The sequence below is a fragment of the Ochotona curzoniae genome, unplaced genomic scaffold (assembly GCF_017591425.1).
Source record: "Ochotona curzoniae isolate NIBS_2020 unplaced genomic scaffold, NIBS_Ocur_1.0 contig_2688, whole genome shotgun sequence".
Taxonomy (NCBI): domain Eukaryota; kingdom Metazoa; phylum Chordata; class Mammalia; order Lagomorpha; family Ochotonidae; genus Ochotona; species Ochotona curzoniae.
In genome coordinates, this window is record NW_024465553.1 from 354,161 (window position 1) to 382,157 (window position 27,997).

At 60.7% G+C, this 27,997-nt stretch overlaps 2 protein-coding genes across 3 annotated transcripts in view; both read left to right on the forward strand.

Moving 5' to 3' along the window:
• The window catches only part of BRF1 (BRF1 RNA polymerase III transcription initiation factor subunit), a 35,426-nt gene extending 19,290 nt beyond the window's left edge, over positions 1 to 16,136 (forward strand). For both annotated transcript variants that reach the window (XM_040974976.1, XM_040974977.1), the window contains 13 exons: positions 2,982 to 3,131; positions 3,976 to 4,069; positions 4,907 to 5,033; positions 5,399 to 5,438; positions 6,076 to 6,168; positions 9,468 to 9,737; positions 10,351 to 10,412; positions 10,886 to 10,967; positions 11,045 to 11,100; positions 11,787 to 12,043; positions 14,514 to 14,565; positions 14,802 to 14,973; positions 15,316 to 16,136. In XM_040974976.1, coding sequence (XP_040830910.1) covers positions 2,982 to 3,131; positions 3,976 to 4,069; positions 4,907 to 5,033; positions 5,399 to 5,438; positions 6,076 to 6,168; positions 9,468 to 9,737; positions 10,351 to 10,412; positions 10,886 to 10,967; positions 11,045 to 11,100; positions 11,787 to 12,043; positions 14,514 to 14,565; positions 14,802 to 14,973; positions 15,316 to 15,353 — 1,493 coding nt within the window. In that variant the 3' untranslated portion in view covers positions 15,354 to 16,136. The remainder of the gene's footprint in view (positions 1 to 2,981; positions 3,132 to 3,975; positions 4,070 to 4,906; positions 5,034 to 5,398; positions 5,439 to 6,075; positions 6,169 to 9,467; positions 9,738 to 10,350; positions 10,413 to 10,885; positions 10,968 to 11,044; positions 11,101 to 11,786; positions 12,044 to 14,513; positions 14,566 to 14,801; positions 14,974 to 15,315) is intronic.
• A 5,592-nt stretch (positions 16,137 to 21,728) lies between these two features.
• On the forward strand, positions 21,729 to 27,979 carry NUDT14 (nudix hydrolase 14). The gene is given in 7 exon segments (XM_040975674.1): positions 21,729 to 21,809; positions 23,467 to 23,507; positions 23,705 to 23,768; positions 23,836 to 23,998; positions 24,001 to 24,072; positions 25,356 to 25,629; positions 27,562 to 27,979. Coding segments are annotated over 7 exon segments (1,113 nt in total).
• Positions 27,980 to 27,997: the final 18 nt, after the last annotated feature.

Consider the following 27,997-nt stretch of genomic DNA (forward strand, 5'->3'; position numbering starts at 1 on the left):
GTTGGGAGCCTGGGGCCCTGAGGGCGGAGCTGGGGGCCTGGGGGAGGAGCCTGGGGCCCTGGGGGAGGAGTCTGGGGCCGTGGCCTGGCTGTGTGGGCTTCCTTCGTGCTCGCCCAAGCTTTTGTACTGATCTCTTCCTGCTACTTATTCTTTAGTGGTAAACGCTTAATACAAATTGACTTTTTTTTTTTAGTTTATTTTTTTATTGCAAAGTCAGATATACAAAGAGGAGAGATAGAGAGGAAGATCTTCCATCCAACGATTCACTCCCCAAGTGAGCACAACGGCTGGTGCTCCGCCAATCCGAAGCCAGGATCCAGGAGCTTCCTCCAGGTCTCCCACTCGGGTGCAGGGTCCCAAGACTTTGGGCCGTCCTCGCCTGCTTTCCCAGGCCACAAGCAGGGAGCTGGATGGGAAGTGGAGCTGCTGGGATTAGAAACCCATATGGGATCCCTCGCGTGTTCAAGGCTAGGACCTCAGCCTCTAGGCCACGGCGCCAGGCCCAAAAATTTGTTTTCAATAGTTTTTACTTACGTATTTGAAAGGCAGCAAGAGAGGGAAGAGAGGAGATGGCTTGTTCATCTGCCGGTTCCCTCACTGGATGGCTGAACCAGGAGCTCTGTGAGCTCTCCTGTGGGTGCCAGGGACGCAGCTCCTTGAGCCATGGCTGCTGCCTTCCAGGGTCCTCCCCTGGGGAGGTGGGCGTTCCAGGCAGCAGCCTCTGGCGCACAGCCTCCTGTGCACCATGCTGTGCAGCCCCCAGCTGCGGTCAAGGTTCAGTCCTGTCCCGTGGCGGGGTTAGGGTTTGCTTTGACTGCAATCGCCGCAATGGATTTGAGGTCCTGAGTTTCCTTGGGGAGCGATGTTGAGCTTCTGATATGTTGCTGTTTGCTTTAGAGAAATATATCCAGCTCATTCAAAATCATTTATTGCTTGAGATGGATGTTCCATCTGCTGCTTCTCTTCCCAAATGCCCACAGCGGCTAAGGCTGGGCCACGGCCAGGGCTGGCAGCATTCACAGGGATTCCTGCCAGGCCAGCTGCACGGAGCAGTGTGTGCTGGAGGAAGAACATTCCAGAAAGAAGGCTCACTGCCTTTCACAGGGGCTTCTGTTTATAGGCAGAGAAAAGGAAGCGAGTTTCACAAGCAACTTGATTGGCTGCAGTCATATCTGCCTTCTGTGGAGCCGGGATCATGGCTAACTGTGATTGGCTGAGATTTCGTTGCTTGGTTACTAGAGTGGTCTGTCCTGTTGCTCTTGCTGTGTGGAGGGCCAACTCAGGTCCTCACATAAAGAGGCTGGTTCTGGCTCTGAAGTTGGGATGTGCTTGTTCAATTGACCTGTGGTCGTTTTCCTCCCTGAGTGGTCTATTAAGAGAACCATGGAAAACCTCCAATGATCGTGGGTCCCAGTTTCTATTTCCAGTGCCTTTTGTTGCCCTGTGTCTACAGGTTGGTCACCTCGGCTGCCCTTCTCTGGCATTGAGCCCCTACCTTCCTGGGGCCGACCCTTGCCCAGCCTGACATGCCTGACCCTTGGGTGTTGTTTCTGTATCGGTTGTAAACCAGCTTTTCTGGCGTGCATTCTAGTGAGGGCAGTTCTCACAGATTGGACACAGCAGCTGGTGCTTGTGTGGAGTGCTCCAGCGCCTCTGAGCGGTGCTCGCAGCTGCCAGCTCTCTGGGAAGTGCGGGTTCTGACAACACAGGACCCGCTCCTGCTCAAAGCTCCTGACTTGTCTGCAGGGAATCACAAGCAGTTTTAAACTGCATCTCTTCCGTTTTAAGAATTACTCAGTGTCAGAAGACTGTTCATGGTTCATGCTAGAAGAAGCTCCAGGCCCCACCTTCCTCCTGCCCTTATACTTTGGCAGATTAGTTGGGGTAGACCAGCAGATGGAAGCCTGCTCACTTGCAGTCTCTCTCTCTCTCTGCCTCATAGAAACATGTGTCAGCTTTCTCACAGTATTTGTTTATTTGAAAAATGTATTAGGTCTAACAGATTTCTTCTTTACTGGTTCACTCCCCAATATTTGCAGTGACCAGGAAGGGGCCAAATTTTGGAGCTGGTACTCACTCCAGCTCTCTGCTGCCCCCCAGGATCTGAGTTAGGCAGGAAACCGTGTTGAGAACTGAGTCCATGTGTTCCAGCCTGGCGTGTGGGTGTCGTGACAGGACACGTGCTAGGGCACCTGTGGGAGTCACATGACTTGGGAAGCACCGTTTGGTTTCTTTGCCCTGCAGCCTCCTGTAGGGCTGAGCTGAAGGGCTGTTCGAATCCTGGGGCCCACCTGGTGCACAGCCACACATGATCAGTGGGGGGTGGGGAGGGCTGCTCAGGGAGGGCACAGCACCTTGGGGACTCGGGCACTGGGGTCCTCTCTGGCTTTGGAGTTGAGTCACATGATGGGACACCTTTGGTGATGTATTGGTGCCAGGGTCGGAGGGCTTGCAGGTGCTGTGAGCATCCAGGGTTTCTGTCTCCCCTGCTGTCAGAGGAGGAACTAAGCTGACGCCCAGCCCGGGTCACCCTTGTGTGCTGCTGCTCCCTTCCTTGTTCTGGACTAATCCTTGGCAGCTTCCATCTGCTTGTCCCATGCTGACCTGGGGCTCACCCAGCCCTGTCGGCCTCAAGCCTGAACCTAAGTGGCCTGCCTCTCACTGCCTGGACTCGGGGACAGATCGTGTGTGGCTGTGCACTGTGCACTGGCCCGCAGATCCCCCAGTTTCCTGCCCTTTATTCCCGCCCCCATCTGCTAAGCACCTGTGAGCCTGTGCAACTCCGAGACCCTTGGAGAGCTCTGTGGTCTTGAGGGAAGGCGAATTGGTGGGTGCCTGCCCTCCCCTCCTTTGGCAGGCCGGCCTGGTGGCAGGACACGACCCCCAGGGAGATGGGTGAGGCCACTGAGCGCCTGCCCTCCCCTCCCTGGCAGGCCAGCCTGGCACCGGGGCTGGCACTGACACAGCTTTGTGTGCTGCAGACCCGTGTCTCTACATCCCACGCTTTGCCCACCTGCTGGAGTTCGGGGAGAAAAACCATGAGGTGTCCATGACGGCCCTGCGGCTCCTGCAGAGAATGAAGAGGGACTGGATGCACACGGGCCGGCGCCCCTCGGGCCTCTGTGGAGCAGGTACAGCTGAGTCCTGGGGCACAGGCCCTGTGATGGTAGCCTGGATGTGGACACACCTGGACCCGGGCTCTTCAGCCACTGTGAGGTTTGGGGCGAGCTGAGCTTGTGTGAGGTTGTGTAGGTTGACGTGGCCTTGCATGAAGGGCTGCCCCACAATCTGTTACCTGTACTCACAGGCCCTGCAGGTCCTTAGCTCTCAAGGGGTTCCCACACTCCCCTGTTGGCCACCAAGGCCCCTGAGCTGAGGAATAGACCCTCAGGGCCAGAATGAACCACCAGGTTCACCAGCTTGAACCTGGATGCTACCCAGAAGTGATGACTGCTTGTCCAGTCTGTGTGTGCTGACAGCCTTGTGTGTCCTCTCATCTGGGTGCCTGCCCCTGGTTCCTAAGCAAATTCCTTCAAACCCTGTGGCAGCTGACTTGTGGCCACAGCTCTGCAGGGTCCTGGGTCGCAGCTACCACTTCATTCCTGGTTACTGACATGGTCTGGCTGGCCACAGTGGCTCTGGAATTGGAGTTCTCTTTCCAGGAGGATGTCCTCAAATGAGGCTGCCCACACCAAGGACCTGACCTCAGGTGGGCTGCTCACACCACGGGCCTGACCTCAGGTGGGCTGCCCACACCACGGGCCTGATCTCAGGTGGGCTGCCCACACCACGGGCCTGACCTCAGGTGGGCTGCTCACACTACAGGACCTAACCTCAGGTGGGCTGCCCACACCACGGGCCTGACCTCAGGTGGGCTGCCCACACTATGGCCTGACCTCAGGTGGCACAGGGTCACTCAAGAGCTCTGCCTCGGGCGGGACTGGGTCACGTAAGGGCCCTCTTATTCCTTTACAGCGCTTCTGGTTGCAGCCAGGATGCACGACTTCCGAAGGACTGTGAAAGAGGTCATCAGTGTGGTCAAAGTGTGTGAGTCTACGCTCCGGAAGAGGTAGGTGGCCCCTGCTTCAGGACCAGGGACCCCCCTGGGTCAGCTTTCCTCCCCCTCTTCCACTTATCTGGCTGTGCCCATCCTGCTTGGTTACAGAGCCACAGGTATGCTGAGGGCCACCGTGCCTAGGTAAAGTGTGGCCTTTCTTTTGATCCCAGCATGCCTAAGTTAGGATGAAGGGGTGTTTGGTATGCCACCCTAACTGAGGGAATCCAGTCGTCTTTGGCTACCGTCATCCCGTTGGCGGCCAAAGGGCCCAAGGGCATCCTAGCCCGAATGTGCTGCTCCCAGGGCCAAGAAGGAGAGGGCGTTTCAGCTGCGCTGTGGCTTCCACGCAGCCCCTCTGGAGGGACAGGTTGCTGGAATAGCTCCTGCCAGGCAAGGACAGCTGGGTCTGCGTGCAGGCCTGTGACTGGTGCTGGGTCTGTCACAGGTGTAGGTATGCGATCGTATCTTGGGGCAGTATCCAGAAGCAGATGGAAAGTTATTTTTTTTCTTTCAGATGCTTCACTTCTAATTCTTCTTGAAAATGCTTTTGTTGAGCATTTTGAGGTTTGTAGAAGATGCAGGTTTTGGCGAGAGTTAGGTGCCAATGAATCCCAAGGCTGACTCCTGCCTGCCTGGTGATCCTGCCCCGGGGTTGGGCTGGGGGGCTTCTGGCTCTGCCTCCTTGCTCTCCTCATGGCCTTCCCTAGGTCTGTCTGCCAGGGCCCCCAGAGCCGGAGAGATGACACTGAGCTACTCACAGCAGCAGGAGCAGGTGGAGAAGCCAGGGAAAGCCAGAGGCTGCTCTGATAAACTCTCCTCTCTTTGGACCCCATTGCATGTCTGTTTCAGGCTCACAGAGTTTGAAGACACCCCAACCAGTCAGCTGACCATCGATGAGTTCATGAAGATCGACCTGGAGGAAGAATGTGACCCCCCCTCGTACACAGCTGGTCAGAGGAAGCTGAGGATGAAGCAGGTGGCGTGGCCATAATGCTGTACCGCTGCATGCACACACAGACACACACTTTATGCCCCGCTTGCTTACTTACAGTGGCTGCTGGTTACTGCCAGGAGGCCAGCCCTCCACTCCCCCTCCAGAAACAGGATGTGGGATGCGGACTCCATGACTGAGGAATACTGTGGATTATACCAAAAGTCCAGAAAGGAATAAAATGTGCCGAAAAAGTTGCCTTTCCTGTCGGTGCCATATGGGCAGGCCCGCCTGGGAAGGAGCCATGGGTTTCCCTTAGCGTATTGCTGACAGCTTCAGCTTTGCATCCTGGAGGGGCCGTGCTGGCTGCACAGCTGCATCCACTGACTATCCTTGCGCTTCCCTTGCAGCTGGAGCAAGTCCTGTCTAAGAGGCTGGAGGAAGTCGAAGGTAAGCAGGCCGTCAGCCCGTGCGGCTGTCTCAGTGTTAGAAGAGCTGGACTCTGTGTGTGTGTGTTTACTTTTTTTCTTTGTTTCTTTGCTCTTTTCTCTCCCTCCCTCCTTCATTCCTTCCTTCCTTTCCTTTCCATTCCTTGTTTGAAAGAGCAACAAAGAAAGAGGGAGGAGCAGAAAGCTGCCTGCTCTGTCCACTGGCCAGGCACAAGCCAGGAACTCTAGCCAGGTTTCTCACATGGTGCCAGGGACTTAAGCACTTGGTCCATTTCTGCTGTGTCCTCAGGCAACTGGATTAGAAGTGGAGCAGCTGGGGCCATCAGCTCATGGGAAACTAGGATGGCAAACAGAAGCTTAACCTACAACACTGTCAGCAGCAGAGAAAGAGAAGCAGAGTTAGAGACCAAGAGCTGCTGTCCACTAGTTCACTCTCCAAATGGCTGCGATGGGCAGGGCGGGACTGGGGCCCAGCTGGGAGCTCCATGCAGGTCTGCCACATGGCGGCAGGAGCCCAAGCGGGAAGGCAGTGGGAAGCTGAGCCCTGAACGCAGGTGCTGTGCTGCTGCGTGCGTGTCCTTGACTGTTGGGCCGAGTGCCTGTCTCCTTGTGCTTATTTGTGCTTTTGACTTATTAAGGTGAAATATCCAGTTACCAGGATGAAATCGAGATTGAACTAGAAAATAGCCGGCCCAAGGCAAAGGGGGCACTGGCCAGCCTGGCAAAGGACGGTGAGTTCCACCCCGCCCTCTCGTGACCCCGGGAACCCCAGAGCAGCCTCCCTTAGACTGTAGTCAGCAGCTGCCCTCTCAGGGGAGGGCCTTTCTCCGCACCCAGAACATTCCAGGCCTGCCCCGGCTGCTTGGCCCCCAGGCCAACCCAGTTCTGTGTATCCTTCTGCACCCCAACTCCTACACTGGCCAGTATCCCTGCGAGCCTGGTGCCTGGGTCTGCCTGCCGAGCCTCTGTCCCTTTGCTCCAGGACTGCTTGTCTGGACCTCAGCCTGGGTCCCAGCCTCGTGAGGGAGCAGGCCTGCACCCCGCATTTCGTACCGACTAGCTTGGGATCTGATCACACAGTGCCCTGGGGAACCCCCAGGGTTGGAGTTGAAGATGCAAGTTGCCTTGGCGACAAGCCAAGTCTCTATTCTCTAGTTGCCCTCTGCTCATAGGGGCCAGGCGCTGGGGCCCCGCCTCCTTGTTACAGCTCCCCAGCGTTTGCGACAGCTCCACCATGCTGCTTGGCAGCCTGTCCTTGGCCGTCTGTGTCTCCCATGGGCGTGCCTACCACCTGCCGTGTCTGGCTGCCTCACCAGTGCCATCTTTCCTCGTGTGTCTAGACTACTGGTGATTTGTGAAGGTGCGATTTCTTCTTTATAATTCTTTTTTTTTTTTTAAAGATTTATTTTTATTATGTTTTTATTGGAAAGGCGGATATACAGAGAGGAGAGACAGAGAGGAAGATCTTCTGTCCTTTGATTCACTCCCCAAACAGTCACAATGGCTGGAGCTGAGTTGATCTGAAGTCAGGAACCTTGAGCTTCTTCCAGGTCTCCCACACGGGTGCAGGGTCCCAAGGCTTTGGACCATCCTTGACTGCTTTCCCAGGCCACAAGCAGGGAGCTAGATGGAAAGTGGGGCTGCTGGGACACGAACCAGCACCCATGTGGGATTCTGCCGCATAAAGGCAAGGACTTTAACCACTAGACTAACTGTACCAGGCCCATTCTTTATAATTTTTTTTTTTACAAAGTTGCTTATTTGGAAGGCAGGGTTACAGAGAGAATTTGAGTGGTCTTCCATCTGCTGGAAGTGTGAAACTCCATCTGGTCTCCCACTCTGGCAGCAAAGACCCGAGTTTTTGAACCGCCACCTGCTGCCCCCCTGGGTGTGCAGGTGTGCGAGGCTGGGACTTGAGCCAGGCACACTGTGTGGGGTGCCCGGGTGGTTTCCCTGCTGTCCAGCTGCAGGCCTGCCCCAAGTTGCCAGAGGGTCCTGCTCTGACTTTGTGCTCATTTGATTGGATTTGCTGGCCTTTGGTGCTAGGAAGTGCCACACCATGCTGACTGTGTTCACGCGATGGCTCAGTGGGCTTCTAGGCACTAAGAAGGTGCCGCACTGCTGCTTGTGCTGTGCTGCGTTTTGCTGGTTCACCCATCATTCACTTCCTCTTTATTTAAGGGTTTATTTCTTTACCTGCCTATTTATTTATGTATTTAAAGGGCAGAGCAAGAGAGGGAGAGACAGAGAGGGCTTTCATCTGCTGATTCACTTGCAGTAAATGGTGGTGACAGTCAAGCCTGGGCCAGGCCACAGCCAGGAACCAGAAGCCAGGAACTCTTCCAGTCTTCTGCATGGGCAGCAGAGACTCGGGCACATGAGCAAGGAACAGGATGGTAGCAGAGCTGCTGGGGCTCCAGCTGGCACTCCAGTATGGGAGGCAGCCTGACCCCCACCCAGCAAGGCCAGCCTTGGACCCCTCATTTCCTTCTCACTTCCTGTCCACTGCCTGGCCCTCCTGATGGGTGTTGGCAGTAGTGGATGTGTCCCTCTACTTCCAATTCCACACAGGGTACAGGGTTCCCTGTGTACAAGGTGTTGCCCTCCCAGCATGCTGAGTGAGCACCCACCATCCATGTTCTGTGAGCAGGGTCCCCACCATGCTGGGCATCCCTGCCTTGGCTGTGAGCAGGGTCCCTAAGTCTGCATTCTGTGGACCCCACAGGCGTCTGTGTGGGCGATGTGTGCTACATAGTCTTTGCTGGTTCTGACCTCGTCACCCTGCTGATACCCATCCCAGGCACCTGTCATGCTCTCGTGTGCAGAGCTGAGCTGTGTGTGTCTCAGAGGTACTTTAGTGTTCTTCTGTACTCATTTCTTCTGCTGTTTCCTTTGCTGGGTTGTTGATATTCCCATGAAGGCAGTCTTTGCAGGTCCTCACATGGCATGGTGATCTCACAGGCCCCCGTGTCACACTTTCAGCTTCTCTCACCACTGGCACACCTGTTCTGCTGTATGGACAGTACACACAGGCAAGGCAGTGGGCCTTGGAGCTCTGTGCTGGCCACGGCCCCTTGTATTTGTTGGCAGGTTCTTTGCCATGGCAAGTTCAAGGCGAGGTTTTCTGATTTCTCCATGCTTAACTGGAATTGTTGGGGCTGTTGCTTCCCCCGGGGAGTGTCATGGCATGTGGGTGACCTGCGTCTGTCTGTGCACCTGGCTGGTGTCGAAGGCACCAGAAAGGAGGGCTGGTACTGGCACAGCCGTTGCTCAGACCTGCTCTGTGAGTGAGGCCTGTAAGGTCTTAGGTCCTCATGCTACCAGTGTGCTTGCTCTGCACACACCTGCATGCTCCATCATCCTCAGGGGCCTTCCGGCCCATCTGCAGCAGACACCTGGGCGTGGCCCATCTGCAGCAGACACCTGGGCGTGGCCGTGTGGCCCACAGGAAAGGCTTGGGGTAGTGTACTGGAGCACTAGCCTGCACTGCTGTGCTGGGTCTTGATGTGTGTCTGTATCTCTCTGTCACATGTCTGCTCACACCTGCCCTGACAGTGACAGAAGCACATGTTCCTGCCCTCCTGCTGGTGTGGAACCGGGATGGGTCTGCACAGTAGCTGTTAGCAGCTGAAGTTCTGACTTTCAAATAAATCTTAAAAAAAAAAAAAAAAAAAAAAGCCCCCAGCATGAGTGTGAGTGCTCGCCCATGTGGGCCCGTTTCCCAGGTGGGTACTCGGGTGTGCTCCTGTTGCAGAACATACAGCTTGTACGCTCCTAGGCCAGCTGAGCTAGGGTGGCCTGGTGGCTGCTGACACCGCGTCCTCTTGCCAGCCCAAGCCAAGGTTGCCAGTGCTTGCCCCTGCTGCCCAGCTCTCCTATTTGGGCCTGCAGTGTGTTCACAGCTGCGGGAGGTACGGCAGAGGCTGCTGGCTTGGGGGCAGGCCCAGGTGGCAGGAGGGCTACTCTTGAAGCTGCTCTTGGCTCAGCTGGCCTGCTGGTGGTGGTGAGTAGGTCCTGTGTCCATCCCTAGGCTCTGCTGAGGACACCATGTCCAGCCTGTTTGGTGAAGAAGACACCGAAGACGAGGAACTAGAGGCCGCAGCCAGCCACCTGAACAAGGACTTCTACCAGGAGCTCCTCGGCACTGGCATGCCTGGCGGCTCTGCCAGTGCAGGAAGCTCTGTGGAGGGTAGCCGGCCCCCGGCCTTAGAGTCCCTGCTCGGCCCCCTGCCCACAGTGGCCAGCCTAGGCATCTCAGACTCCATCCGCGAATGCATCTCCTCCCAGAGCCGGGACGCCAGTGAGTGCCCTGGTAACAGGATGCAGGCTGGGTATGGGGCTGCCCTCCAGGTAGAGCTGGCCCTGGGTGGCAGTGCCTCCTGCAGGCGTCTGCAGGCGTGGACTAGGGTGCAAGAAAAGGCCCTGGAGCAGCCCGGTGCACAGTGGCCGCAAAGCAAGCCCATGCTGGCCAGCCTGAGAGTGCGAGGATTGGGCCGTAGGGAGCTGGCTCAGGCCTCAGGTGTGACAGAAGCAGAGTGCTAAAACAGCCTAGGGTGTAAGCAGGGCTCGGTGAGGACCATGAGATGACAGACTGTGTGTGGGGGGGTACATGGGGCAGCCTTCACTTCACTGGGGTGGGAGGTGCTGGCCAGCCATGCCATGGGACTCCCAGAGCTGCATGCGTGTCTACCACAGTCCTGCCCCATGGTATCAGGGACCACACACTGAGGGGGCCTCGCCCTCCCTCTGTCCTCTGACCTATGGGAAGACACTGGGGCACGGTACATGGAGGGCCTGCTCTGTGAGCAGCCTGGGGTAGGGGGAGCCCCATCCCAAGGCTGAGCCAGCCCAGATGGGGTCTGCTCGGCTCAGCAGGGCTGCCCTGAATGAGCCAGCACCATGCTTCCTCACAGTGGACACCTCAGGAGATGGAGAGCTGGACCTCAGTGGCATTGATGACCTGGAGATCGACAGAGTGAGTGCCTGTGCCCCCCCAGCCTGCCCAGGTTGTAGCTCGTTGTGTGGTAGCATTGTGCCTCGGTCTCTCATGGCCCAGTTCTGCCCTGACGTTGGCTCCACAGAGGTTAGAGGCTGTCCTCCCTCCTGAGGCCTTTATCACTGTCAAGATGTGACCCAAGCAGGTCCCCCACAGGCTGGGGAGCATGAGGCAGGTGGCAGAATGAGTCCAGTGTTTGGACACACCCTTAATACCTAGTCTCGGGCTGCTGCCCGCTGCCCAGGCCACCTGATTGTTCCTGTGTGGGTGTCTGCTGCCCTGACCCCAGTCCCTACATGGGGACCCAGGTTCTGGGGTAGCAAGACGCTGGTGCCTAGGGGTTCTGGACACAGCCTGCAGGGTGGCTTGGTGGAGGCCAGGGGAAGCAGCAGGTTCCGTCCTCATTGATCTTTGGGGAGGTCAGTGTTGACACCCTTGCTGTACTCCACCAGTATATCCTGAATGAGTCAGAAGCCCGCGTGAAGGCTGAGCTGTGGATGCGGGAGAATGCTGAGTACCTGCGGGAACAGAGGGGTGAGTGCCCTCCCCTGCTCGGGCCCCAGGTCCCGTGCCCTGGGCTGCGCTGACCACCTCCTCTGTTCTGCTTACAGAGAAGGAGGCGCGGATAGCCAAGGAGAAGGAACTGGGCATCTACAAGGAGCACAAGGTGGGCCGTGGAGATTCAGGCGCGTGAGCGGGGCTAAGGGCATGAGTGCAGGCCCAGGGCCGATGGGACTGAAGTGGACAGCAGGGGCCAGGGACATGAGTACAGGCCAGGCGCAGGCGGGCCCGAGGTTGGATCATGAGAGGCCCTGTCTGTGACCCAGTATGTCTTCTCTTAACCTGGCCCTGATGGTGATGCCTTCACTGCCCTTGTGGCAGGGGCCTGCAGGGGCCTCCTGGTGCAGTGATGCCCAGAAGGAGGCAAGAGCGTGGGGGGCCCTGACACCCATCCAGCCACGTGTTTCCTGGTGCCTGCCTTTGCTGTGTGGTGGAGCTGCACTGGACAGGCGCGAGTGCAGAATGGACCAAGAGCAGTTGACAGAGCTGGCTGGCCAGGCTGTTCCCAAGGAGTTTGAGTTCTCAGGGTGCCCCTGCTGCCTTCGTGTGCCCCTCCCTCTCAGCCATGTTAGTGTGGCTCTGCCAGCCCAGGACCTGGGCCTGCCACCTGTAGGTGGCCATCCCTGCTTGGTGACCTTTCCCGCCCTGGCTCCCAGCTGAGTGAAATTCATGGAGCAGACACAGGATGGGCAGCTGGCAGGATAGAGAGGGTAGCATCTCTTGTGAGGGTGCTCTGCTGAGCGGGGGGCGGGGGGGAACTTGCAGGAACGCTGCCTCTGTGTTCTAATTTAGCCCAAGAAGTCGTGCAAGCGGCGCGAGCCGATCCAGGCCAGCACGGCCGGAGAGGCCATTGAGAAGATGCTAGAGCAGAAGAAGATCTCGAGCAAGATCAACTACAGTGTACTGCGCGACCTGGACAGCAGGGGTGCGGGCAGCCCCCCCAGGGAGCACACACAGCCTGCCAGCAGGGGCAGCTCCGGGAAGCCGCCTCGGAGGAGAGGGGCAGCCAGCAGGAGCGGGGCCGACCCTGGGACCAGCGCAGGGAAGAGGTACTCCAATGCTTGGGCTGGGTGTGGGCAGAGGCCTGGCTCTGAGATCTGCTGCTGCAGACCTCACACGGTAAGCTGCTGCACATGTTACTGCCCTTGGCTCTCCGGCTCCTTGGTATGTAGGCTGTGAGTTGAGGGGGGCCCTATGCCCAGCAAGGGTCACACAGTGTCAGGCTCTGCTTTCTCAGGAGGTAGTGGGGGTGCTGGGAGAGGCAGGTGGCTTGCTTGGCCAGCCCCAGGCCCTGTGGCCCCTCTGCAGCCCAGCAGCCTCACTGCTGGCTCCACAAGGTGCAGCTTGAGCATGGGAATGAGGCAGGTGGGCCCAGCACCGCAGAAAGTGGGCTAGTGCTGCCGCCCAGGGGCCGTGCCCCTTCCCCCTGCCACCTGCTGGTCTTCAGCAGAGCCCATGTTGGCAGGAGCCGGGCCTTAGCTGCGTCAGAATGAGCACTCCTGCTGTGGGAAAGCCGACGCCCAGCTCCCCTGCACTGCGTTCTCCCTCTTCTGCCCATTGTTGGCCAGCGGTCTTTGAGCAGCGCAGTTCCAGCGACTTGTCCCTTCGTCCCAGTCTTACTTTCTCATTGCTTCTAGAATCCTTGCTAAAGATCTTGTACATCTCTGCTGTGAGCCCCTTAGGAAGCTGCACTTGGGGGGACTGCCCCTTGAACGTGGCTTAGCGACAACCTTTGGGTTCCCTCCTAGGACTTCTAGACCAGCTTTTCCAATGGCATATTGTGTTTTGCCTACAAATAGGAAAACAGAAAGATCCCCTGTCTGCATTCCCAAAGGCCCTCAAGGTTTGGGGCTGGGGTGGTGAGGGAGCCAGGAGCTCCATCTGCACCTCCCAGTGGGCGGCAGGCGAGTGGCAAGAAGCCAGCAGGAACCATCACTGCTGCCTTTGGAAACTGGAGTCAAAGAATGGGCTCAGACACCAGTGGCAGAGTGTGGGTGTCTCAGCCACCAGGCTGAAGGAGACCCTGGAGGACTGCATCCGGCTCCAGCCCTGCTTTCCCGAGAGGACACGAGTGCCTCGCCTTGGGGGTCTTCTCATGATTCCCTGTAGAAATGCCCGTCTTGAGTGCAGTCTTTTGGTTCTCAGCGAGCCCACTGGGTCCTGTGCTGCGTGTGGGGCTGGCTTGTGAGGCCCTCAGGAGAGGAGCAGGCAGGTGCAGTGAGGCTCAATAGCCACTCTACCCCTACACTCCAAGGTGCTACCTTCAGTCAGGGTTGCCTGGCCCTACTTGTCTGCTGGCTAGGCTCAGCCTGAAGCTGTCGCAGGGGTGTGTGCACTGTCGTCTATTCGAGAGGCAGAGTGAGCATGAGGTGTTCCACCTGCTGCTTCACTGCCCGGCTGTCTGCAGCAGCTGTGACCAAGCCAGCCTCATGCCTGCTGGGATCGCCCCTGGGAGTGTCCCAAGCGTCTGAGCTCTTGTCTCCTGCCGGCTTCCCAGCAGGAAACAGCAGCTGGGACCTGAGCCGTCGTTCTGCCCTGGAATGGGGCAGGGCAGCCTCTGGCACTGAGGCATGGCTCCTAGCCCAGCCCTGAGCTCTGCTGTGTCTGTGGAAATGGATGGCATTTACTGTCAAGGCCCTTAGAGCAGCAGTTGGAACACACCATGGGTTCGTGGGAGCCATGGAGGCCGGGACTAGGGCTGTGCTAGGGTCCCACAGGCCCACAACCACCCAAACATGCCAGCTGCCTGGCTGCCAGGTCCTGTGCTCGTCCAGCAGGTCCCAGCTAAGCAGGGCTGAGTCTTTGTGGGACAGCAGGCCAGCGCAGGGGAGCTGCTCTCAAGGTGGGGAATGGCAGGGTGGGGTGAGTCTTGGAGCACCGCTCGTGTTATCTTCATCATGTTACCCACCCTTCCTCCTTCCCCAGGGGCTGTGGTATGTGGGTATGGGGGGCGGTGGGGTGCATGTAGGAATTAAGGATCTCCGGTGACTTTGGCCAAGACTCCTCAGACCTTAGTCCAAGGGGCTGTGGGGATAGGGTTTGGCAGCTTGGCTGCCACCAGAGCATCCGCAGAGAAGCAGCTGTGATGGTGTCTGGGCAGAGGGGGTGCAGAGTGCAATATCCCAAGGAAATAGATCTGTCACTTGTGTGGCAGACAGAGGGCCCAGTGGCAAAGTCACCAGCTTTCCTAGATAGCAACAGCTGGTCCTCAGAGCCACAAGGATGGGCAAGGCCCCTGTGAGTGGGTCCTTGTGTACCTAGTTTGGGCACCAAGCAGGCAGGCGTGGGCTGAGGCCTCGTGGGGTGGGACAGGCGTGGGCTGAGGGAGGCCTCGGTAGGGTGGGGTGGGCATGGGCTGAGGCCTCAGTGGGGTGGGATGGGCATAGGCTGAGGCCTCGGTGGCGGGGATGGGGACGGGTGTGGGCTGAGGCCTCGGTGGGATGGGACAGGAGTAGGCTGAGGGAGGCCTCGGTGGGGTGGGATGGGCGTGAGCTATGACGACATGGTGCTTTCCTTTAGGCTGAGGCCTCTGCTGCCAACACAGCCAGCTAAGAAGGCAGCAGTACGAGAGGTACGTCTTCCTGTACAGCCAGGGTGGACTCCACAAGGCTGCACCCATCATGAGGGACTCCCTGGGGCCTCGGTGGCAGAGGTTGAGCCAGTTCCACTGCGGGCCTGATGCCACTGGCATTCCTGCAGGGTGCCAGGCCTCCCACCCACAGGCCTGGGGTGGTGCCCTGTGTTCCTGAGCGCCTTAACTGAAGGGGCATTGGCTGCTCATGATTCCCTCCTTCTGCTTACTTGCAGGCCCTGCCCCCAAGCTCCCCTGCCCTTGGGACTGAGCCTCTCAGGCCAGCAGCGGTCCTGGTAGAAAGTGGGCCCGTGTCCTACCACCCGGATGAGGACGCAGACGACGAGGACCCGGAGGAAGAGGACGGGGAGCCCTGTGTCAGCGCTCTGCAGATGATGGGCGGCAATGGTGGGTGGTGGGAGATGATGGGAGCCGCGAGTCAGGGGGAGAGGCTGCCCAGACGCTTCTTAAACCATGCCCGCTGGCTTCACGCTGCATTTCTCTGGGAAGAAGTAGGAGCAGACTGGCTGTAAAGTGCTGTGCTGCAGGAGCTGGCGGGGGTGAGGGGCCAGGGCCACAGGGTGTCCTCTGCAGGCCGTGGGTTCTGAGCTGCCCTGGAAGGCTCCCAGGTAAGAGGAGGACTTGCCAGCCCCACAGCAGTGCAGGGAGGAGGCCGAGTAGGGTGTGGGCCTGTGTGGCTGAGGAGGGGCTGGGCGTCAGGGTCACCAGGACGGTTCTCTGTGCTTTCAGATTACGGCTGTGATGGTGAGGACGACGAGGGCTACTGAGGGCACCTGGGCGGCAGAGGAAGCCCAAGGACCTGAGAGCACGCTCTGCTGTGGGCCTGAGTGCCCGCCATGCCCAGCAGGAAGACTGGCCTGAAAAGCCCCGGGGCTGGCCGCACCTGTCCCTGTTGTAAGGGAACTGGTTTTGGGTCTGCAGTGGGGGATGCTGGGCCCTCCTGCCCTGGGATCCGCCGAGAGCTGTCCCCCACCTCCCTCGGGTGGGCGCAGCCTGTGAGTCTGCACCAAAGTCCCTGGCATGGCCAGCTCCCTGACACCCTGTGGGCCTGGGTGAGCCTGCATCTGGGCTGGGATCTTTCTGCCTGCAGAATGTGGTGGCCAGCCCAATACCCTCAGGAGAGGGGCTGCTCTTGTGCAGGTCAGCCCTGGGCCTCTGGCAGACTGAGCAGGTTTTCTGCTGGTACTCTGTCCCCAGCAGAGACAAAGCGCTGGATTTGGTGTCCTGGGGCTGTGTGTCTCAGTAGCCACTGCCTCCCTGACAGCTCCCAGTTGGCTGGCTGTAGGGTCCAGTTAGAGAAACAGGAAGATCTGTTGCTTGAGCACAAATGGGCTGTGCTTCTTCTTGGTGGTGGTTCTGTGGCCCAGCACCGCTGCACATGGGGATCCCAGCAGGGGCATCTTGTGCCAGCAGTTAATTTCTGCACAGGAACCTTGGGCCTGCCCATCGCCCAGTTGGAGCTGCAATCCACTGCTGATCCTCAGATGCTGAACTGGGCTGCCACTGCCCATGTAGCCCTGGGCAGGCAGAGGGCCGCCCAGGACCAGCCTGAGTCAACTGTGCCTGCCCAGGCCTGTATCAGGCCAGCCTGCACAGCCTGTAGTTGGCCGCAGGGTACAGAAGCATGCGTAGGGGAAGGATGGTACAGTGTGATAGGGCCCACTGGGCTGGAGCTTGCGATGGCTTGCATGTGGGTCAGTGCAACGCAGCAGGTGGCTGAGAGGGTGCTGCAGGGCAAGGGGCATGGGGTCCTGCTGAAGGGTGGGGTGAGGTGGGGTGGGGTGCCCAGGGCAGGGGCTGAGCATCTACAATTTGGCTCTGCTCCATTAGCCAGGCTATGGCCCAGGGGTGGAGATGGAGTTTCTGGGTGGGATGGGAGTACGCAGACAGAACTGGGACTTCACATGCCCGGTGCCTGTGTTGATGGACACATGTCAGGAAGATGGCCAGAGGGGGGCACTCCTGGGAAGGGAATGCCTGGGGGCAGTGCCCGGTGCAGGCCTTGTGGCCACCCTAGCAGTGGGGGAAGAGAACCTGCATAATCCTTAGCCCCCAGACAGGATGAGCTTGACTGCGGCCTGTCCACATGTGGCTCTGCCAGTTCCTGGCCAGAACTCTAGCTCCACTGAGTAGAGGACTTCAGTTTCCACAAAGACTGGTAGGCACATCAGGAAGAGGCAGGGCACTGTCCTGAGGTTGGTGTTGCAGGCAAGCAGACTTTTGTGAATTTTAAAAAGATTTATTTCCATTAGGCAGATCAGATTTATGGAGAAAGAAATCTTCCATCCACTGGTTTACTCCCCAAGCAGCCGCAATGCTGGGGCTGAGCTGATCAAGCCAGGAGGTCTCCCATGTGGGTGCAGGGTCCCAAGGCCTTGGGCTGTCCTCCGCTGTTTTCTCAGGCCACAGGCAGGGAGCTGGAAGGGAAATGGAGCAGTTGGGACATGAACTGGCATCCATAAAGGATCCGTACTGTATGCTACACCACTGCACCGCACCAGGAGGCAGGTTCTAACTCACATGTATGCCTGTGTGTGGACAGCTGTGCAGACTTGTATGCGAAAGCAAGCAGGAAAGGGGCAGGGCTGGGGCGGGACCAAGGGGCCCTGGAAGGTGGGGTGGCGGGAGGTAGGCAGCCCTTGAGGAGTAGCAGGGTCAGCAGGTGCTTGTGTACCCCAAACCTGCACCAGGAGAAGCAGGAACCACAGACAGGTGCCTGGACACAGGGTTCTTGCTTGGTCTGTGACGCCCAGGTCCCAGGCTGGCTCGGGGAACCATTGGTAATGCCAGGAGGGTAGGGCCCACAGGTTGGAGGTGGGGAATGGGTGTGTGTGTAGCTCCAGAAGGTGCAGGACAAGCAGGTGGGGGCCTCAGCCTCACCTGCTGCAGTGAGAAGATGCTGGCGTGTTGGACAGCTGGGCCAGGCTGACCAGGTAAAGCTGGGCTCAGGTGGGTGTGGGTCCAGGGCATCCCCACAGCTGACCGGCATACTGGCGCCAAGGGGTCTCAGACTGCACTAGCCGCAGGAAGTGGCCAGGACTGATAAGGGCGGGAGTCGGAAGCCACGCAGCCTCTCGCTTCCTGAGGGCCCTGTGGCCTCAGCGCTGAGCGAGACACTGCATCTGGTTTGTTTAAGCAGGACCAGGTGGCAGGGCCCAGCCTGGACATGCACAGCAAAGTGCAGATGTTGTCTGTGGCGCTGCTGGGTTGTCTAGGCATCCTGTAGATGGATACACTTGGGGTCAGGGGGCTGCTTCCCAGTGGGCTGGTCTCCGTGTTGTCCCAAATGCCTTCCACACCACCATCCTGGGGGGAGGCTCCTGGATGCCTAGGGCAGCCCCCTACACACACACCTCCAGCTGCTGGTTTAGCCCAGCCCCCCTACCCAGGGTCCCTGTAACACGCACACCACTTACAAACCTCCATGGCCTGCTCCTGGAGAAAGGAGTTTCCAGGGGCATGGCTGTAATGCCCACCCCCACACACAACACCTGAAGCATACCCACACCCCCCTCTCCATGCCAGAGAGCCACTCGTGCCGCGACTCCACCCATGGCAAGCGGCGGGGGGGGAGGGGCGCAGCCGACATCACATCCAAGGTGTCCAACCCCTCCTGGGGGCGCCGTTGTCCAGGCCCGCGATGCAGGTCCCAGGTGTTCGTGGAGCCAAGTGGAGCGCGCCGGCTCCCTGTTGGTCCCTGTGAAGCAGTGCAGCGGACCCGTCCTGCTGCTCTTATCGGCGCTGGCAGCTGGCGACCGTCCCTGCGCGAGGGTCCCGGCCAATTCAATGGCCATTGTCCGCCGGTGCCTTTGTTCAGGAGGCGGCCACTTCCTGCGGGCCAGGCCAGGCGGGCGGGCAGGAAACGCCCCGGCTGAAGCCAGACCCAGAGGCCAGCCTAGACGGGGATGCCCAGGGGTCGCAGGAGGGTCCCTCCTGGGTTGCCTTGTGCAGCCGCGCCGGCCCTGCCTCCCCATAGGAGGCGCCCTTGGGCTCTGGGAAAAGATGTGCCGCTCAGATGGCCCCCTCACAGCCCGTGCCAGGTCTGTGCTTACACCCTACTTGCTGTGAGGTCCTTGGGACAGAAGGGCCGGGTTCACCATACCACTGTCCACACCAGCCCTCTCCAGATGCTCTGTGATCTCTGGCAGCCTTCACCACTTCCCTCCCTGCACACTCGGCCCAACCCTGGTAGAGAAGCTGGCATTGCATCCACAGCAGTGAGGAGAGGGTAGCATAGCACAGGACAGCATGTTGAGCCACAGCCTGTGACACCAGCACATTGCCCTGGAGCACCGCGTCCCACCCACCTGGGAGACCTGGAACTCCTGGCGAAGCCTTGGCCATCGGAACCATCTGGGGAGTCAACCATGGGATACCAGGTCTCCCACTCAGCACTGAGCATTAGGAAATCAATTTGTACAAAAGAAGCAATTTGTACAAAAGAGCATTAGGAAATCAATTTGTACAAAAGAAGCAACACCTGCAGGCAACTACCACCATGACCAGCTGGCCATGACCCTGCCACTGTCGGCTATGCTACCGCCACTCTGGCCAGACCTCTGGGGCAGAGGCCAGCAGGTGGGAGCAGGGTGAGTGAGGCAGGAGGTCGTGCCCCAGGAGCACCTCACTAAGCCTGCAGGTGGGCGGCTGATCATCCTCAGGGGGTTCCTGTCCCTCACAACAGAATCCTGGATGGAGCTCCTGGCACCCGGCCAGTACGGGCACATGGCATTGCCTGGGGGATGGGCACTGGCTCTGTCCACCTCATGTATTTTTTAAAAAGATTTTTTTTTTTAATTGGAAAGGCAGATATATAGAAGAGGAGAGACAGGAAGATCTTCCATCTGTTGATTCACTCTCCAAGTGGCCGCAACAGAGCTGAGTTGATCCGAAGGCAGGAACTTCCTCCAGGTCTTCCAAGTGGGTGCAGGGTTCCCAGGCTTTGAGCCGTCCTCCACTGCTTTCCCAGGCCACAAGCAGGGAGCTGGATAGGAAGTGGAGCCGCGGGGACATGAACCGGCATCCATGTGGGACCCTGGTGCACGCAAGGTGAGGAACTTAGCCGACAGGCTACTGTGCCAGGCCCTTACCTCATGTATTTTACAAAACCTGACAGATGGCAGCGCCTGTCTGTGAGTAGCAGGCATGAGGAGGTGGGGCGCAACCTGACCCCCCATTTCCCCCTTGAGTTAGGGGCAAAGGGCATGAAGGACAAAAGGAGGGCTGAGAAGCAGCCCAGGCCTGGGGTCAGCCCAGCACTGCCCAGAGACCTGCGCCCCACAGAGGGGAGAGCCAGGGAGGAAGGTGCCCAGCAAGGGCCTGGCCACGCCAGAGTCCTTCAGTCCACAGGCTACATGGACATCGAGACAGGAGGTGTCAGCGTTGTGCTTACTACCTGTGATCAGGATCCTACACGGGTGCAGGTTCAAGTCCCATCTGCTCCACTTGCAATCCAGCTCCTTGCTGCTGGCCTGGGAGCTGGGGTCCCTGCATCCATGTGGGAGACCCACAAGAAGCTGCTGGCTATGCTGTCATTTGAGGAGGGAACCAGCAGCAACTCTCCCTGCCTCCTCACTTTCCAGTATGTGGATCAGATGAGGGAGAAGGCTTGTGCCACTGGGGGGACTCAAGAGCCAGATGGTTTGTCCAGGGCTTCTCCAAACTCCAGCAGGGGTGGGGGGCAGGGGCAAGGAGAGAACTCTGGTGTGGGGCAGGGCTGTCCTCAGCTCCATCCACACCTCGCCCCCACCGCTCCAGCACCATGTCCATGCTCCACGCGGCCTGGCTCGCCTGTTGGGCCTCCTGTAGACTGCCGGCAGGGCAGTGAAGGGCCCTCCATATTGGCTGGGACTCCAGGGGTCTCTTGGTGGGAGTTCTCCCCGTGAATCACCCCTTCACAGCAGGCACAAATGCAGGAAGCTGCCATTCTGTGAAACGCTATTTTCTCTCCCCGAGAAGGTGGGTCCCTTGGAAGGCATTGTTCGTGGGCTCGCTGGGGACTGGCTGGGGCCCTGGCCGAGCCGTTTCCCTTCGAGACCCAGGGGCGCCGGGTGGCTGGGAGTCGGGGGCCTGGATCCAGCAGCATGTCTACAAGGCAGAGCCTGGGTGGAAACCCCGCAAGGCAGAGCCGGACAGCCTGGAACAGGGCCAGCCCCAGGTCCAGCACACTCCCATACAGGGCTGGCCGGGAGAGGGGCAGCCCCCACCCCGCCTGCTGACCAGCATCTCACTGGGGGCATTCCAGAGCACCACTCCCATGTCTTCAGCTGAAGGCTTGCCATCCATGGGACCATGGCTCTGCACCATGCTGAGGCCTCCAGGCTGTCTAGAGGCCTCGTGCCTGGCTGGGGCTGGCATCCAGGGCACCTGAGCTGTGGACAGCAGTCGCTGGCCCTGTGGCTCTTGAGGTCGGATCGGGGCACAGTAGATAAGGGGAGTGTCTGTGGGCCTGGGAGTGCCCTGTCCATGGAACCCTGGGACATCAAGCGTCCAGACCAGAGCCTTCTGAAGGGTGGGAAGGCCCGCAGGGCTGGAGGCGAAGTTGGCTTCCCAGGGACCTGCAGGCCCCGCACTGCCGAGAGGATGTGGGGAGGGTTGTATACAGTCCCTATCGGGAGACGCAAATAAGGCTGGGCCCAACCGAGCTCCTCAACCCTCACCCCAGCTGGGCCCGGCTTCTGAGCAGCCCCGTCCTGCCACAGGGCATGCTGAAATCTGTCTCCAAGCCCACCTGGGGCTCCTCACTCCAGCGGACCGAGGGGGTGACCCTGAATTCAGCCGGGCCGAACTGGGCTTTGGGGGATGAACCAGCAGATGGCAGCTTCTAACAAATGAAAATCTACTCAGCCGGCAGCAGACAGCAGGTCCGGGGACGCCAGGACAAGCCCCAGGCGCTCGGCCTGGGTGCGCGCAGCTCGGTGCGTGGCCAGCCCCCTGGAGCAAGAGCCTGCGCTGGGCAGTCCCTCCGCCCAGTCTTCCCACGCTCGGCGACCGCGGCCAGGCGCACGCAGCGACTCTTCCTCTGCTTCCAGAGACTTCCTCACGCACGCCTCCCGCTGCAGCCCGCGCACCTGCCGCTCCCCGGGCGCACTGGGCATGCTCCGACGCTTCCTGCGCCGCCCCAGCCTGCCCCGCGCACCGCCATGGAGCGCATCGAGGGCGCAGCAGTGGGTCCCTGCGCCTCGTCGCCCTACCTGCAGCCACTCAGGCTGCACTACGGCCAGGTGAGCCCGTGCGCCCGACCCCCTCGCGCGCCCGCGATTCCGGTCCCTCCTGGGCTCCGCGCGAGCCCCGCCCATCCGTCAGGCCCCGCCCACCCTGCGCTTCTGTCCACCAGGCCCCCGCTCACCTGGCTCGTTGGTTGCCGGGTCGGGGCGCGGTGGGCAGAACGGCTCCTGCAGGTGGTGGGTTCCAGGCCAGGATGGGGTAGGCGGCCAGAAGGCGCAGGGCAGGGATCCCGTCTAGGTGGGCTTACCCCCAGGGGCTTCCTGGGTCAGGCACCACTGGGGTCTCTGCCTGGCCCGTGGCCCAAGGCCTCATCTCTTGCTGCCCTGGCAGACCTGCTCGCCTAGCTTGGCACTAGTCCTGGCTGGACTCTAGTGCTTGTCTACCACCCTTCTCCCTCCTGCCTACTGCGGAGGTGTGCTGGAGGTCCTCCCTGCTATCTCACCCAGGCTCCTGCCCCTGGACAGACCCTGTGAGAAGGGCCCATCGCCCTGCCTGCCTCATGATCCTCTCCCATACAGGAGCTGCTGGGCTGTAGGATGCAGGGGTGCTAGCCTTGGGGGTTCCTGCTGATGAGCCCTACTGGGGCCTGCCCGGGCACTGCCGCTCAGGTGTAAAGGGCCTGGTGCAGATGCAGGAGCAGGTGCTTGGGTCCATTCCCTCCCCAGGGGGCAGTTGCGGGCCACAACTGACCAGGGTGGGCCTGGAGGGTGGACAGCCAGCCAGCCCCAGAGTCTTGTGCACACTGAGTCCTTCTGCCCTGAGCAGCCTGGGGCAGCCCCAGAGCTGGTCCTGGGGGCCAAGCAGGGCGGGGGAGGAGGGGAGGGAGAGGCCCTGTCCCACACAGGTCCCTGGTGTCCAGTAGTGGGTGCTCACCCCAGGGACCCAGCATCAACACTGAGCTTCTTCAGCTAGCCCTGCTGCCCTGGGCCTCCATGGGCTCTGGCTGGACCCATGGGCAGACACACTCTGGGGGCCTGATCCACAGGGTCCCTTGAGGTGTGAGCAATGCTGAGACAGGAGTTGTGGGGCAGACCGGGGGGCATACCTTTCCTGGACTGGCCCTGGGTAAGGCAGGCCTGAGTTCACCTGCACCCCACAGCCTCTGGCCACCTGGCAGCCATGGACATCTGCCCTGCCCCTGGAAGCCAGGCTGCCCTCGCCCAGGGTGCCTCTGCCCAGGCCAGCAGGGTCTGTCTTCCCTCACCGGTTACCTCCTTCAGGAAGGCCAAGTCTGTGCTTTCCATCTCGAATGGAGCCTGGGTTTGTCCTGGGCTGGTGAGTACTGAATGCTGGCACTGGGCAGGGCCAGGTGAAGTGGCAAGGTCTGTGTCAGTGTCCTGGGTGGTGCTGGCCCCTCACCCCCCAGCATGGTACTCAAGCCTTTTTGGTGCTGGTCTTGACTACCCCTGGGGAGCCTGGATCAGGCCCCTGTCCTACCCTCCCTACCTTGGTATCCTGCCTCCTGGACCATCCTGCCCAGTACAGCCTGCCCTCCCCCAACAGTGCAGGCTGCCATCCCCCACAGTGCAACTGTTCCCCAGTACAGGCTCTCTCCACCAATGGAGCCACACACAGTTCAGGCTGTCCCCCACAATGAGCTCCCCCAGTGCAGGCTGCCCCCTGACATGTACCTGTCTGGCCAGCTCACCCCAGGGCACCCCCAAGTCCTGGGATTTCATGAAGACCCATGACAGGTGAGCGCCCCCACCAGTCCTGCCCCCGTGGCCCAGCCACTGCTTTCCTGTCCCTGAGGGCTCAGCAGTGATAGGCAGGCCTCCTAGAAGCCCAGAGGCCCTCTGGCTCCCTGTCAGCTGGCACACTGTAGATCTGGTCCTGGCCTGCCATGCAGCCCTGGCTGGCCTGTCTCCACTCTGCCCCTTCTGCCCCCCAGTGTGACTGTGCTGCTGTTCAAATCTTCCCAGAGGAGCCTGGTGCTGGTCAGGCAGTTCAGCCAGGTGAGGCCCAAAGTGGGGCTGTGGTGACCATGTCCCCTCCCCAGTTGTGTATGCAGGTGAGGTGCAGTGCTGCTTCCCGGGAACCCTGGCCGTGGTGAGGCAGGATGGGCCCCAGGAGCTGCTGCCTGCTCTGCTTGGTGCAGCGGGGCTGACCGTCCTGTGCACACCTAGCTGTGTGGAGCTGTGTGCTGGCCTCATGGACCAGCTGGGGCTCTCGCTGGAGGAAGTGGCTCCAAGATGTGGGAGGAGTGTGGCTACCGCCTAGCTCCCTCTGACCTCCACAGGGTCGCCACATCCAGGTGAGAGCCGTGGCCTGGTTGGGCACGTGGGGCTGGGGCAGGAGACGCAGGGCTCGCCAGCGTGAACCAGGGCACTCAGGCGCCTGCAGCATTCTGGGCCTCTGCCCCTGCCCTGCAGCCCCCCACGTGGGGACTGGCTTGGGGTGGCAGCTGCTGTGCCGACAGATGCCTCCACTTCCTGTGGGATTAAGCACCGGGACTGGGGGTGGGTGAGTCACAGCTCCCTGTCAGGAACCAAGGGACGGCCAAGTCCCAGCTGGGAGAGGTGTGGCCTGTGCCTGGCCCGCAGCACCCAGGCATTCCTGCTGCACCCCCCCGCACCCCCCCCCAGCTGCCCTCCCACAGGATGCTGGCACGAAGCCCATGCCCCGGGGATGGCTCAGTCACCCAATTGGGCAGAAGGGACAGGAGGAGGGTCAGCCCACAGAGAGCCCTGTGCTCTGCCATGGACCTGGGGGGCAGTTGGTACTAAGCCAGGATTTCCACACCAAAGACTGGGAGCAGAGGTGCAGGCGGGTGGGATGGGCCAGAGTCCCAGGCAGTGGGTGCTCCGCCTAGAGGAGGGGTGGGAGTGAGGAAGCCTGGATGTAAGGGCAGTCCCTTAGGTGATAGGCCAGGTCACACACAGACAGGACTGGCCTGAGACGACGGTTCTGGGCAGGTTGGAGAAGGTGGGCAGACACGGACAGGACTGGCCTGGAAACCTGGCTGGGGTGAGGAATGGGGTCCCCATGCTGGCCTCTCTAAGGGCCCCCTTGCCCTGGGACGGCCCCCGTGGGCCCACTTTGCTCTTGTCCATACCACCAGACCCGATTACCCCCCTCTCCATTCCAGATCGCTCTGCCACTTCACCACTGTTCACACCAGTTCTTTGTCCTAGAGCCCTGCCCCCTTCTCTCCTGCCCGTCACCCCATTCACCTGCTGAGCTGGGCAGTGCTGTCACTGGCTGCCCCCAAGAAGTGCTCACAGGACCCTAGGCCATCCCTGTACCCTGGGGCGTGGGCAGCTGTCACCAGGTGGGCTCCAGGAGAGCAGACAAGGGCCTGAGGCCCTTCCAGATCCCTGCAGCCAACGGCAGCCCTGCCCCACCACTCGCTGTCCTCCCCGTGGCCTGGTGCTCTGCTGAGACCCTGTGGGACAGCTGTCCATGGTCACTTCCATCTTTGACCTCAAAACTCTTGTCTGGTGAGGCTGAGCCCACCAAGAAAAGCTCCTCTTCCTGATGAGCCCTGACGACCCCATGAGGTCCAGGCGTGTGCACAGCAGACCCATTTCCACCACAGGTCTGTGTGGGGCTGATGGGCTCCTGTCAGACCATGTTCTTCTATGCCGAAGTGACTGACGCCCAGCATAGTGGCCCAGGTGGGGGCCGGCCCGAGGAGGGTGAGCTCATTGAGGTTGTGTACCTGCCCCTGGCCGGAGCCCAGGCCTTCGTGGACAGCAGGGACAGCTCCAAGACTCTAGGCGTCATCTTTGGCATTTCCCGGTTCTTCAGCCACGTGGCTCCCACCTGCGTGTCCAGAGAGGGCCTCTACTCTGCTCCCCACCACAATAAAGGCTTGTACAGCTCTGGTGCCTCTATCTGCTGGCTCCACGCCCCACAGCCTGGGCCAGCCCTGTGAGGGTAGGCTGTGCATCCGGGTGCCAGGGAGGGCAGAACAACACCTCAGACCTCCTGGGCCCTGGAATGAGCCTGCTCATGGGAAAAGGATGAGGACACAGCCGCCAGGGGTAGCCTGGCCTTGTGACCCTGCCGGGCCTCACTCGGCCTGCCCACAGTATGAAGACGCCCGAACTGACCCAGCTCTAGCATGGAGTGGCCCACCAGCCGTTAGGGTACCCAGCAAACCCCAGAAGCCCCCTTCCATGTCAACAGCTGGCTTAGCCCTTCGAATGGCTCGGCGGCAAGCTGACAGCTCAGAGAGCAAGGGGGATGGGAGGCAGCTCCACCTGTGCAGGACAGCCACAGGAACGCCAGCGTGAGGCTAGCAGACAGGTCCTTCCAGGGGTGGGGAGCCAGCTTGGCCCCTGGAAGGACTCCATCCCTCGGGCACTGCCCTGGTAGGTGTGGCGAAGGCAGTGAGGTGTCCAAGGGCTGGCAGCCCCCACACGGGAGCTGTAGCAGTGGTGGCTTTGCTGAGCCCACCTTCTGCTCTTGCCCTGGTAACCCTGGGGCAGGGCACAGCAGGCAGCAGCTGGCTCCTGTGGAGATGGTGGGAGCCATAGTCGGGCTTCCTGCCCCTGCTCCATCTGGGGTGTTCTCTGGCTATCCCAGCCTGGGCAGTGGCCCAAGGGGCCCTTAGTGCAGTGCCCGGCAGCCCCAGGTGCTCGCTTTGGAGCAGGCCACGCTGAGGCCCAGCACCTGTATGCAAATACTGGCTGTGCGTCCCAGATGGGGCCCAGCCAGGCCTGGGACAGTGCTCCCAGGAGGGTCCTTGCAAGCTGTGGTCCTGCCACCTTGGCAGCCCACCTGGCCTCTGAGCTGACCCACAGGTCCTGCTCACTGCCTCTAAGGTGCTCTGGCAGACCCAGGCAGGTGCCTGGTGGGCAGATGGGGCCAGCACTAGGCTTGGGTGCAGTCCAGCCCCTTACTCTGCCATGCAGCCCACAGGGCTGTCAGCAGGCACTGCTGGGCTAATGGAGCCGGCATCGATTTCCCGGCATGGGGGGGTGGGGGCTGTAACCGGAAACTCCCCTCCGTTGCTGCTATATTTAGCACCATTGGATGAGGGAGGAAGCACAGCTTACTCCAGTCAGCCGGCTGGATAGCCAGGCAGCCCAGCACCAGCACAGCCCTCAGGCCCCCACACGGCCCCCAGCGCCCAGTGTGGCTTGCCTGAGCTGAAAGAGGCCTTCTGGCCAGGGAGGGCCTCCTGGAAGCAGCCTTGCAACCTGGCCAGCATGTAGGGATCCCACCCTGCACGCGTGAGGGCAGGCAGTGGTTACCTGTGGAAGGCTGGGAGAGGACACAGGGGTGCCAAGCCGCCTCTCTAAGGACCTGGGTGCCCTGAGGCCCTCCCTGCGGCCTCTCCTAGGGCTTTGCTTCCCTGGCTTGGACCTTGCTGGCCTTCCTACTCGCTGTCACAGTCCTGGTTTGTCCCTGTCTGCCTTAGGGGGTGGGCAGAAGGCCTCGCGCCCACCTTGCACTGGTCGCTGAGACAGAGTGGGGTCCTCCACCTCCCCGGCGTCACGTAGTAACTAATTCTCCCTTATGGTGGGGGGGCTGTGTGTGTGGCCTCCACCCACCTGCCAGCCTCGGGGTCCCGGGTGGGTGTGGGGGAGACCGTTGCCCCCAAAGCCCTCCTCTGGGAAGCACTGCAGTGCCACAGTCCATTCTATCAGGGAAAAGCCCGCTGTGCGGTGGTCAGTCGCCGAGTACGGGGTCTCCGATTGCGCGGGGGACCCCTGCCCTGCGGGAGCGGCCAAGCCACCTGACGGGACACCCACCCACTGCCCTTCTCCGGGCTCAGACCTGTGGCCTCGACCTCCACAGCCGCGGACCCGGAGAGCACCAGCCGGGCCCGTGCCTAGCGGAAGGCAGCGCAGGGGCGCACGGCGCAGCGCCGGCGCCAGAGAGGAGCGGCGCCCCCTGCAGCCGGCGCGGGGAGGGGGCGCGCGAGGGTGCGGTGCCGCGCGTGGGGCCGACCCGGCGCGCGGAGGGAGGGGGCCGCGGCGGTGACCTCAGCGGGAGCCGCTGCACCGCTGCCCGACCCCCGGCAGGAGCCCGGGTCCGAGCTGCCTCGCAGGGCGCGCGCGGGAGCACGCGGCCAACCCCGCGCCCTCCACCACCGGGGCGCTGCCGGGCGGCGCCCTCCGCCGCCTTTAAAGACCGGGGCGCCCCCGGCCCCCCCTCCGCGGCCCCACCCCACGGCGCGCCCCGCCCCCTCATGCATATGCAGGTGCGCGGGTGACGAATGGGCGAGCGAGCT